Source organism: Pelophylax lessonae (genome assembly GCF_965119305.1).
Source record: "Pelophylax lessonae genome assembly, chromosome: 8".
Lineage (NCBI taxonomy): Eukaryota > Metazoa > Chordata > Amphibia > Anura > Ranidae > Pelophylax > Pelophylax lessonae.
This window is the reverse complement of record NC_138775.1, coordinates 60801098-60813045: the sequence shown is the minus strand read 5'-3', so window position 1 is coordinate 60813045 and position 11948 is coordinate 60801098. Positions and strand designations below refer to the sequence as shown.

General features: G+C 42.2%; 1 protein-coding gene across 3 annotated transcripts; it reads left to right on the top strand.

Moving 5' to 3' along the window:
* Positions 1-972: 972 nt before the first annotated feature.
* On the top strand, positions 973-11948 carry LOC309561954 (ribonuclease P protein subunit p14-like). Of its 3 annotated transcripts, none has more exons than XM_082266044.1 (6): positions 973-1055; positions 3690-3802; positions 4127-4211; positions 5977-6053; positions 9971-10049; positions 11128-11326. In XM_082266044.1, exons 2-6 carry the CDS (start codon positions 3711-3713, stop codon positions 11182-11184), a joined length of 390 nt encoding a protein of 129 aa, XP_082122170.1. In that variant the 5' UTR covers positions 973-1055; positions 3690-3710; the 3' UTR covers positions 11185-11326. The 3 variants fall into 3 exon arrangements, with proteins under 3 accessions (XP_082122170.1, XP_082122169.1, XP_082122168.1); XM_082266043.1 differs by having other exon boundaries at positions 1045-1185; XM_082266042.1 differs by lacking the exons at positions 973-1055; positions 3690-3802; positions 4127-4211; positions 5977-6053 and having other exon boundaries at positions 9972-10049; positions 11128-11948.

Below are 11948 nucleotides of genomic sequence, written 5' to 3'. Positions count from 1 at the left end.
CTCATTGCTCAAGGAACCCCTAGCAACCTCTGGAGGAACCCTAGTTGAGAAACTCTTAAAATGTAAGGAGTGAAAATACATAATATGATTGTGATAGATCATTCCTTTAGTGTAAATCCCTCATTTTCCACGAGGTGGCAGTAACACATCTGTAATTTAACCAATTTATGTATTATAATTTATTGTAAATTCAAATTCTTCCACCAGGTGGCAGTAGCACACCATCATTGAACCAATTTATATAGTATGTATTAGTGTAAATTCCTATTTCTCCACGAAGTGGCAGTAACACATTGGTTATCGAACCAATTTACTATATATTATAACCTTAATGTAAATTCCTTTTTTCCGCCAGGTGGCAGTAGCACACAATTATTCAATCAATCTATATATTATGTCCTTAGTGTAAATTCCTATTTTTCTACTAGGTGGCAGTAGCACGCCATAATTGAACCAATTTATGGATTATGTCCTTCGTGTAAATTCCTATCTTTCCACTAGGTGGCAGTAGCACACCATAATTGAACCAATTTATGTATTATGTCCTTAGTGTAAATTCCTATTTTTCCACTAGGTGGAAGTAGCACAACATAATTGAACAAATTTATGTATTATGTCCTTAGTGTAAATTCTTATTTTTCCACTAGGTGGCAGTAACACACAATAATTGAACCAATTTATACATTATGTCCTTTGTGTAAATTCTTATTTTTCCACTAGGTAGCAGGAGCACACCATAATTGAACCAATTTATGTATTATGTCCTTATTGTTTATTCCTATTTATGCCCCAGGTGGCAGTAGCACACCATTATTAAACCAATTTATGTATGATATCGTTATTGTAAATATTGACTTCTCCACTAGATGGCAGTAACACACCAATTATTGAACTGCAGTGAATATATATTTGCTGTAGGAACTAGGCTGATCCAGCCATGTTTCTAAGGGGGCAGCTTACAAAGTTGCGCCTGCAGGATGCATTCCATAGAGGTAGCGTGTAGTTTTATTTTGTCCCCATTGCGGAGCCATTTTGCGGAGGACATTGCAGGCAATGTGAGAGGTTCTTTGATCTTCAGAAACATGGCGGTCGCCTGGGATCCTGGAGGACTCTGTGCTCCGGCAGTGCAGACATGTTTGAGAAGACATGTGAAGATTTGTCTTGTAGTGTCCAGGTGGAGGGATGGTGAGTGTGGTGGCTCCGGGGTGTATAGAGGGTTATGGTGGTGAGAGGTGATTGTCATAACAGAGCAGGTTGTCTGTATTATGGAGCTACAAATACATGCTGGTATACATAGAATAGAGGGAAGCCAGGTGCTGCCATTGCTGACCTCCTACAATACTAATCCCCTGGCTCTGTCTGTCTTCAGTCCCTTCCACTGATCTGAGGATGAGGATATCATGCTGCGCTCCGCTCTTCTACATAGGTGGGTCAGATTAGTGGAAGAACCATTCCAGGTCCCTGGAGGAGACTGGAGTTTGCATCTTCTCTCTGCGCTGGGTTTCCTCCCACATTCCAAAGACATGCTGGCAGGTTAATTGGCTCCAGTCTAAAATTGGCCCTACTATGTTTGTGTAAGAATGTGAGTCCGGGAATCTTAGATTGTAAGCTCCTTGAGGGCAGGGACTGATGTGAACGTACAATGTATATGTAAAGCGCTGTGTAAATTGACAGCGCTATATAAGCACCTGAAATAAATAAATATAATGTGAGTGCCATTCTGTGTACAGTGAGCATATGCCCGCCAATTATAATGCACCCCAAGGGGGGTGTGTCCATGACAACCTGGGCTCACAGGAAGTGGGGTGATTAATGCCAGCTGTCTGTCAGCCTGGAAGATCTTCGCCCGGAGGACGACAGAACTGAGAGTCTCTGGGGACTGAATAGATAAATATTGCAGCAAAAGCTGGTAACTCCACTTTCGTGGGAAAAAATAAATAATATAGCAAAAAAAGTTATAGAAATACTACAAAAGCCATATTTTAATTAAAAAGTGGTAATAAACCCAAATGCAAACATTTATTATATCGCAGTTTACTCATTCTTAGATGGGATGGCTGCATTCGTTTTCTTTTTAAAGTATATTTAAACCCCCACCTTGTAAAAGAACTCATTCCATTTAAAATAGAAATGAAAGGCAGAACATTTGTGTAGAGATATTAAAAATATTATATATACTTTTTTTTTTTTAGTGATTACATTCCCTCTGTTTTCACCTGCATAAAATCTAGGGGAGAGAAACAGCATCACACTGATCTTCCCAGTGAGAGGCCTGGGGGGAGGGGGTGTCATTAGGACAAGTCTGATCAATGGAGGAGTGTACACTGAGTTTCCAGCATAGCTACAGAACTGACCATGCTGTGCTCTCCTGCTTAGTGAGGTCAGATTTTGTTAGGAGAGCAGAGGGATTGGCAGGAACAGCAGGGATTTCATATAAAGGAAGCAATAAAAAGAGAACAGGATACCTTCTCATACAAGTACATGGTACAGCAGCCACATATCAGGAATATGAAATGCTGGGTTTACCTATTCTTTAAGGCTTTCTTTCTTTTATTTTCATTTGGTGATCCGGCCAGGGACTGTTATTTTTCAACAGAACAAACTAAAAGTGTGAGCTGGAAGTTGGCTTCCATTATTTTAGTGTATCTAAATCTGCTAGTCCATCTAACATTCCCCTACAAACAGACTGACAATGCTGCTATCCAAATGTGCCTCCTGTGATCCTTCACATAGGGTGGGAGCTCTCTAATAAATAATAAACATGCTATACTTACCTGCTCCATGCAGTAGTATTGCACAGAGCAGCCCAGACCTCCTCTTCTGGGTCCCCTGGCGATGATTTTGGCTCCTCCTTTTCTCTGGGTGCCCCTATAGCAAGCTGCTGTACTTTAAGGGCACTCCTGCGGGCTCGATCCTGAGCCAGGTGTGTGCATCCATAGACACATACAATGTGGCTCGGCCCCACCCACTACTCCCTCCTCACAGGCTTTGACTGACCAATGGCTCTCTCTGTCCGAGAATGCAGGAAGAGAGCCGAGTGGGTCTGCTAATGGGGACAGCGCTGGATAGAGAGTGGTGTCAGGTAGGTGATTGGGGGAGAGGCTCAGACACATGAAGGTTTTTTTTACCTGAATGCATTCTCTACAATAATACTAAAAACCTTCTGTGTGCAGTTCAACCCAGCCCCCCCCCCCCCCCATACTTATCTGAGCCAATCACGATCCAGCGACGTGCACAGGATCAGTGGCTCTCTTGGTTCTCTCCCTTCTCATAGGCTCAGAGACAGCAACAAGAGCCATCCCACTTCTGTCAATCACAGCCAGTGAGGAAGGAGCAGGGATAAGCCTGAGCTGCACTTTGTGTGTCTATGGATATAAAGAGCCGGCTCAGAAGTGAGCCCACACTAGTGGCCCCATAGCAAGCGCCTTGGCTGGGGGGAGGAGCCAGGAACATCAGTGGGGAACTCTAGAAGGGGAGGATCGGGGCTACTTCGTGCAAACCCACTGCACAGAGCAGGTAAGTATAACATGCTTGTTATAAAAAAAAATAAATAAACAAAATTGTGTTTTCAATCACTTTAAAATAAAAAAAGTTTTGCCTTTAGAACGGATTTCACTTCTGTTTGTTTTATTAGAGAGCCGATGCATCTGGATGAAAGCCTTCTATTTTCCTATGCTTTATTTTCCTAGAAGTAAGAGGATTGTGGAAACATGAAAGGACGAGCCGTTCCATCGGAACCAATTTCTTATGAAAGGATTGTGCTGAAGAACCCCTCCGAGCATCATTACTTGAAGGTTCAGCTGTGAGTTCCTCAGGCACATCACACTAATTAGAAGTAGGGATGAGTTCGGACATTTTCACATCCTAGTCCGGACCCAGGTAAGTGGGTCTGCCAGGAAGCTGTCACCTGTACTGGTCAGAGGCATTCTGCACTGTCACAAGGGGCGTGTATGCACACAGCTGTGGGGCAGGGAATGCCTTGGTCACAGATGATTGGCCCAGTACAGATGACAGCTTCCTGGGGGCTCACTCACCTGGGTCTGGATGAGGATCCGAACACGCCCGAGCTCATCCCTAATTATAAGAGCTCTGTGTACTTACTGATATACTTGTGTTTGGTCTGCAGAGTATTTCAGCGTGAAGGTGTCAAGTTGACTGCAGCTCAGTACAAATCACTGATTGTGTCTGCTGTAAAGGAATTACATGGAGAGGTAAGTACCCGTTGTGTCTGATCTTCATGGACTGTCCACTTTTATGGCTTCCAATACCAGTACAGAATGCGGAGATTCTTCTAATCCCTACGTGATAAAATTGTTACATCCCCATCACCAGAACATCTATGCTCTTCAGTGAAAAAAGCACACAGCCGATTTGGCTTATATTTGGGAAGTAATCATATATAGAGGGTTACATGCCTACAGAGATGGAAATACGCTGCTGGACGCACATCCATTCCTAACAGCAGGTAACCGCTCCATGTGCAATTACATGCAGACAGCTGTGGACATTGTCCTCCGGTTATTGGTTGATATAGGCCTCCTGTCCTTCCACCTCTGATTGGGACACCTGTGATATCTCTGCAGAAATCTGCTAGTCTGGAATACAGAATACAATGTAACAGCCACATTTCCATGGATATGAGTAAATATACAGTAATACAGAATAGGACAATACATAGCAATTGGATAATTATTTTGGTATTTGTGGATGTTATTCAGTTCCTTCTCAGAATGTTAGTGTCAATACTGTGACTGTGTGTGAAGCTCCATTCACACCTATGCAGGAGCGACTGTCTGCTTGTGTTTTGGTGCCTCACATTTAGGGCAGAGCATTCAATTCAACATGCAAAATCGCACAAAATAAATGCAAGCACCTTTTTTCAAATGCACCACAAGAAAGTGCATGGTACCTAACCATGTATTTTGGTGCGCAAATTTGCACACACTTTAGCAAGGTGTGTTGGGATGCCATTAATTAATGGCACTGCTGTGCACCTTCTAAAAGGAGGTGCGTTTTTTTTTTTTTTTTTGTTTTTTTTGTACTTTGTAGGAACGCATACGGTTTTGCTTTCATTCCTAAATTGCACAAATGTGAACCTAGCCTTACTGTTCCACTCTGTGCAAGACTATCACATTTCAGATTGATTCACAGCAATGGAACTTGTTTGTGGCTAATTTTCCTTATGAATTCTAATCAGAAAACTACTAGGGGTTACCTCATCTGTATGTAAAATAAAATAATACAAATGTGGCACAGAAGGCACAACACATGAAAATATGTGAACTCATTCCTCCGATGGACCTTAGATTAATAGTTGAAACTGAGACCTGGCTGAGGGTGCATTGCAGTTTCCCTTTAAACCAGTTGTGACATGCAGAATACTTCCATTGTTTCCTGGGATTTTATCTTCTTTTTTGCAATTGGATATAATTGCTTGTCCAGTTGTTAACTATTGTAAGGAGAAACTAATGAAGAGACACTAACATGTTAAACCTGCATCTCTGGCCATACTATAATAGTGTATGTAAGGCCAAAACTCATTTTTTGTATTGGAAAGAATAGGAAAGCTAAAACTCCTATCCAGTTATTTTTTGCTGCCTTTGTCCTGATGGGGAGATTTTCCTTCACTTCCTGTTTTTTTAGAAAGCAACAGAAAGTCTCTCCCAAAGAACAGAATTTCCATTCTAGAATGCTATCACTGGAACAGATGTGTCCATTGGAAGACTTTTTCTCACCTTTTTCACTGGAGACAACTCTTACATTTTTGGTTTCCTCCTTATTTTCTGTGACAGAGGGGTGAATCTTCCCAGCAGGGTCAGGGAGTTCAATAAAAACATGGCAAAGGTTCTAATTCTTCTCTACACTAGTTAAACTACAAAAATGCCTTTATTTACACTTTAGTTCATGACAATTTCATAAGAAAAACCTTCTGCTATTCAGTCCACTGAATCACTTTTTTTTGCGTTTGGTTTCTAGGTGGGAGCCTCTTGTCCTTTGGACCTTTTAAAATATGATGATAAGACATTGTCTGCGATATTGAGAATCAACAGCAGGTATGTGAAGCAGTATGAATAGAAAAAGCAAAAATGGTTCATGTGAAGGCCTCTGAATCCAATTTAGAGAGGAGGGATTGGCCACACAGCTAAAACGTGTCTAGTTAGGTACCTATTGATCAATGGTAGGCATATAAAGAAAAAAGAGAGGGGTATCTGTAAGTGTAATGGAGGCAGAGGGCTTCCAAAACCTATTCACAGACCCAAAAGTTGATCAAATATAGATCCCAATAATGGCACTAAAATTGCTGAGTAAAGTGGAAATTATAAAATATATATTTTATTGAAGCACTTATGCCTGGTGGATGAACAAAAAACACATATGGACACAATACATGATAAAACAATAAAACCAAGTACATACAGTGGATAGCATCACAAACAGACCATAATGACAATTGAATATGAATGCTGTCGGAAAAAATCAATCAAAAATATAGAGCCACATCCATGTGGTAGAAAAACCAGTGCCTACAATGTTCCTAAATAGGAATACCATAAATATGGGTATAGCTGTGACTTGATTAGGCACAATGAGCAGCAAACCCCCTACAATTGGATATGAACAGCAATTGAAGGCTGCAGAGAGAAAAAGAAAATCTCCTGAAATGAATGTGAGTCCAAAAATTGGGATGAAAGTGATATTCAAATTGCTGCTAAGGTAGGAAAAAGGTGCTGGCTGAGCGATGAGGACTCCAAATAATGATGATGTCCGTCAGGATATGAACAGACCCAAATAAAGGTTGTAGCAATCTTCTCCAATTAAGAATGAACATACACAAGACAATTCCCAAACGACCGTTTCAGTGATGAGGTTGCCTGTCTCGCATGTATGAGGGGGACAGGTGGGAGAGTCTTTAAGTGCTGGCAGATAGGAGAGATAGTAAACCTTGAGGTCGTGCAATAGATATGTAAGGTTTTTACCTCCGTGTGTGAATCGGCGGTGACCCAGCGGCTTTTGCAATCTCACAGCGGCGTAGTCCCATTCGGCGCTTGCTCCATCCGAGTCTCTGGACAGTGACGGACAGGTCCGTGACGGCCGGTCTCGCGTCACATCCGGTAGCGGCGAGCAGCTGATCCGGGGAAGCCGTAGCCGACACAAAGTTGGAGGGGTCACCGACACACGTCCAGGAGGTTGGTCTTAGTGATGCAGTCACACTGGCAAGGCTGACGCGTTTCACCGACTATGTCGGTTTCATCGGAGCTCATCGGTGAAACGCGTCAGCCTTGCCAGTCACCGCCGATTCACACACGGAGGTAAAAACCTTACATATCTATTGCACGACCTCAAGGTTTACTATCTCTCCTATCTGCCAGCACTTAAAGACTCTCCCACCTGTCCCCCTCATACATGCGAGACAGGCAACCTCATCACTGAAACGGTCGTTTGGGAATTGTCTTGTGTATGTTCATTCTTAATTGGAGAAGATTGCTACAACCTTTATTTGGGTCTGTTCATATCCTGACGGACATCATCATTATTTGGAGTCCTCATCGCTCAGCCAGCACCTTTTTCCTACCTTAGCAGCAATTTGAATATCACTTTCATCCCAATTTTTGGACTCACATTCATTTCAGGAGATTTTCTTTTTCTCTCTGCAGCCTTCAATTGCTGTTCATATCCAATTGTAGGGGGTTTGCTGCTCATTGTGCCTAATCAAGTCACAGCTATACCCATATTTATGGTATTCCTATTTAGGAACATTGTAGGCACTGGTTTTTCTACCACATGGATGTGGCTCTATATTTTTGATTGATTTTTTCCGACAGCATTCATATTCAATTGTCATTATGGTCTGTTTGTGATGCTATCCACTGTATGTACTTGGTTTTATTGTTTTATCATGTATTGTGTCCATATGTGTTTTTTGTTCATCCACCAGGCATAAGTGCTTCAATAAAATATATATTTTATAATTTCCACTTTACTCAGCAATTTTAGTGCCATTATTGGGATCTATATTTGATCAACTTTTGGGTCTGTGAATAGGTTTTGGAAGCCCTCTGCCTCCATTACACTTACAGATACCCCTCTCTTTTTTCTTTATATGTGAAGCAGTATGAATGTATATACATATATACAGTATGAAAAGCAAAGGCCTTAGTTGTCTCACATGAATTGTTTACTTTCCACGCAGAGAACTTGGTTTGCTTCATTTGGGATCAGGGACCAGTTGGCTTCAGTCCTGATGCTAACACAAGAGCGTTTTATTGGGTTACAGTGGCTGTAAAGGTTGAAGGTTTTTTTTACCTTTTTTACCTTCAATCCACGCTTGCCTTTGAGGTTGGGGGGCTTTTACTTTTCCGTAACGCCAGAATACAGGCCTTAGCTGCTGTGAGCAAACGTATGAGTAAGAGATTTTTAGATTTCTTCATGGATAATGGAGTGTCATTCAAGAGGTACGCAGCTGGATTCTTGCTAAGGGATCCTCCCGTTAGGGTCTTAATATCTACAGCTTGTCTCAACTGTGAGCATTTTCCATTGACAAGCAAATAGCAAAAGTAATGCAGAGCCTGACATGTCCCCCCTCCGTCTGCATTCCTCTTGCCATTGATTGTCTCGGGAAAGTGATGACAACCGAGGCAAGCTGCAGCTATGATTCTACTGTTGTTCTATCCGGCTGCAGAGAAGGGGGCAGGTCACTACTCGTAACTAAGATTAGAAAGCATGTATTTGTGCCCTTATGTCCTATGTTATGTACTTTGTCCTGTAGGGCAGTAGTTTCCAACCACTGGGTCATGGCCTAGTGCTGGGCTTTGGGACTCCCTCTTCTCAAGTCTGCAAATATCTGCAGATCTTCTAAACTTCCAGAGTGCCTCCCAGCTGCCATTGTACCCCCAACCTTTCATAATTGCTGGCAGTACCCCAGGCCCTCCATAGTGCCCAAAACTCCAATAGTGCCCCACATTGCCTGCTAGCACCTGCAGTGCCCTCCAGCCTCCCACAGTGCCTCTGAAATGCCCCCAGCTTCCTGGGGAGATCCCTGCTTCCTCCAGAAACGTGATTGTTTTGGGAAAGTGATGACAACAGAGGCAAGCTGCAGCTATGAATCTAGTGTCTCCTTCAAAGCTGTTGTTGGATCAGCTGCGGGGAGGGCGGCAGGTCACTACTCGTAACTAGGGTTGGAAAGCACTTGGAAACATGGGATATAGTACTACTTGTATTTATGTCCTTATGTCCTATGTTATGTACTTTTTTCCTATAGGGCAGTTTTTTCCAACCACTGAGCCATGGCCTGGTCATCAACTCCCTCTTCTCAAGTCTGCAACAATCTGCAGATCTCCTATGCAGGTCTGATGTAGAATCATCTTGCCCCCTCTAGAACCCCCTTTCTCCCCACAGTGATATCCCAATCCAGAGCCTTCCCGCATTTTAATACATATTTTGCATTTTCATACTTTTATTGTGTGAGTTTAAACTTTTTTTAGGATTGTTTGGGCATGGAAGGATTTTAAAGAATTTAATGGGCCCTGGTCACAATACAGTTGAGAATCCCTGCCATAGGGGATAGAACTGTAAAATAAAAATTCTAATGATGGATCTTTGTTAAAGCAATCACATGGGATCATGTGTTTTTAATATCTTTATTCAAAGGTCTTATGCTATTCCATTTGCAAAATGAAATGCATATGTAAACAAAAATATGTAACCTCTAATTGCAGATAAGAATCCGATTCTAATCCGACCTCTTTGAATTAAAGCATTCTCCCAACATTAAATCACATAATCCAAGGGGGTCTCATCTTTCGTTGAAAACAAGTCCTTACATGCTACACTAAGCATGAGATCTGATCTAAGGAGGACTGTGGGATTTGTTTGAAGTTCTATACTTGCTAGCAGCACACACACAACCCCATATGCAATGTCTATGGTTGCATGCATGTCTGATTAAGTTGATGCTATTCTTTTCTCACAGTGGATTTGTGAAGCTGGGGACTTCTCTGACTCTTCTGGGACAGTATCAGAACCAGGAGTGCTCTATCCGTGTTTTACAGGTAAACCTATATTCTAAGCTGACACTGCATGGAGCAATAACACTGGGCTTTCATTCACGTCTGAGATCAGGAGCTCCTGCCAGTGAACTTTCTAACTGTGAAGACTGGACAGACCTGTTCTGTGATCCTTCCGTACTTCTGGAATGGAAACAAAAACTTCTAAAACACACCACAGAATTGCTGTATTGTTACAGCTCAAGTTCATTTTTGCAAGAAAGCAGATAAAGAGTACCTAGTATGTATGTGCAGCTATGAAGCTACACATGGGTATTATAAGATAAGTTCACCTTTGTAAAAAAAAATAAATGCACATCTTTTTGCAGTTAAAATGTTTTTTTTTTTTTTCTATGAGCCTGGAATCAGCAGGGCTCTTGCAAACATTCTGTGTAAGGTGTCTCCTCGTACAAACAGGCAGTTACACACTGCCAGGAGAACTCAATGAACTACCTAGAGCGCAAAACTGCGCCCTGGTAGTTCATTGGGAACTTCAAGCTGACAGCTGCAAAGGCTGTTGGTACTTGTAGTTTTTACATCCACAGAACTCGAAGGAATGATGCGGCTGTGCGGCAGGCAGAGCCTATGCGGATGCCTTTTTTTTAAAAATTGTGACAGCAAGCGGGGGTAAAAAATCCCCCCCCCCCCCAAGGATCGGGGGGGGGGTGCGGGGGTGCGGGGGCTGGCCCATGTTACAAAAGGTGAATCAGAGATCAGTCCATCAAAAACATTATTTCAGTTTCTTAGAGGTTGCTAGGGTTCTGCTTTACACATCTTGCATTCACCATAGAATGCCAGGGCTAAACAAATCCCAGGAGCCAGGTAGCCAATGCTTTCCTTAAAATGACAGCTGGCTAATAACCTTTGAGTTCTTCTCTAGTTGTTGTCAGTGTATCTGGCTCCTGGGTTAGACAGACTGGAATTCATATACATTTGTCCTCCCCTGCAGTATGCATATATTGCATCCTGGCATGTCTGGACTCAAATGCAAAGTTACATATAAAACTACAGTGTTCATAAAATAAACAAATATATTAATAATTTTTTTTGATCAAGGAAAACTAATATTTTTTTCTTTACATAGGTCTCTCCCTTCTTGTTGGCCCTGGCTGGTAACAGTAGAGAACTGGTTCTTGACTAGCTATTCTGAAAAATGTTCTGTAGCTTGGTCACCAGAGGAACAATACTTGGGATTTCCAGCAGTCCATTATCATCCAAGTGGTACAACAACTTAGCATTGTGGCGGCCATTGCACCTGCAGGTTGGGAATAGCGCTGAGCTCTTCAGGACCTTCACTCAGAAGGATGTCACCCTGTTCTCTGAACTTACTGGAGATACAAACCCACTGCACCTGGATGAGGAGTTTGCTAAGAACACAAGATTTGGGAAACCTGTTGTTCATGGTGTTCTCCTCAATGGCCTAGTGTCTGCAGTCCTGGGCACTAAACTACCTGGGGAAGGCTGTGTGCTTCTCTCCCAGAACATTCGCTTTCCGGCTCCATTACATGCTGGGGAGGAGGTTGTAGCGAGAGCCCAGATTACATCTTTAAAGAAATCCCTGGCTTTCATTAGTGTATCTTGTGTTGCAGTGCAAAGCAGACGGACTGTAATGGAGGGGACCGTAAAAGTTCTCGTTCCTGGAGATTGATTCTGAGGCTGTTCTGCAGTTCAACAGAAAAACAAGGACAAAGCTGAAATTTGTCCATTGCTTCTGGTCAAATCCATACCTTGCCTGTCTTCTAACATAGAGAGTTGTGATAGCAGACTTTATCTGTTGTCCTAAATAGTGAAATCAGCGTGATGTGACCATCTAGAATTAAAGTATATGTAAATCCAATCACCTATATAAGCTTTAACATGTTAATGTGATTTACAAAGGCTTTTTCAATATTTTAAAATCCACAG

Bases quoted from the DNA above. Each gene is read 5' to 3' on its own strand.
- LOC309561954 (XM_082266042.1), top strand. From the start codon at position 11,197: ATGTTCTGTAGCTTGGTCACCAGAGGAACAATACTTGGGATTTCCAGC.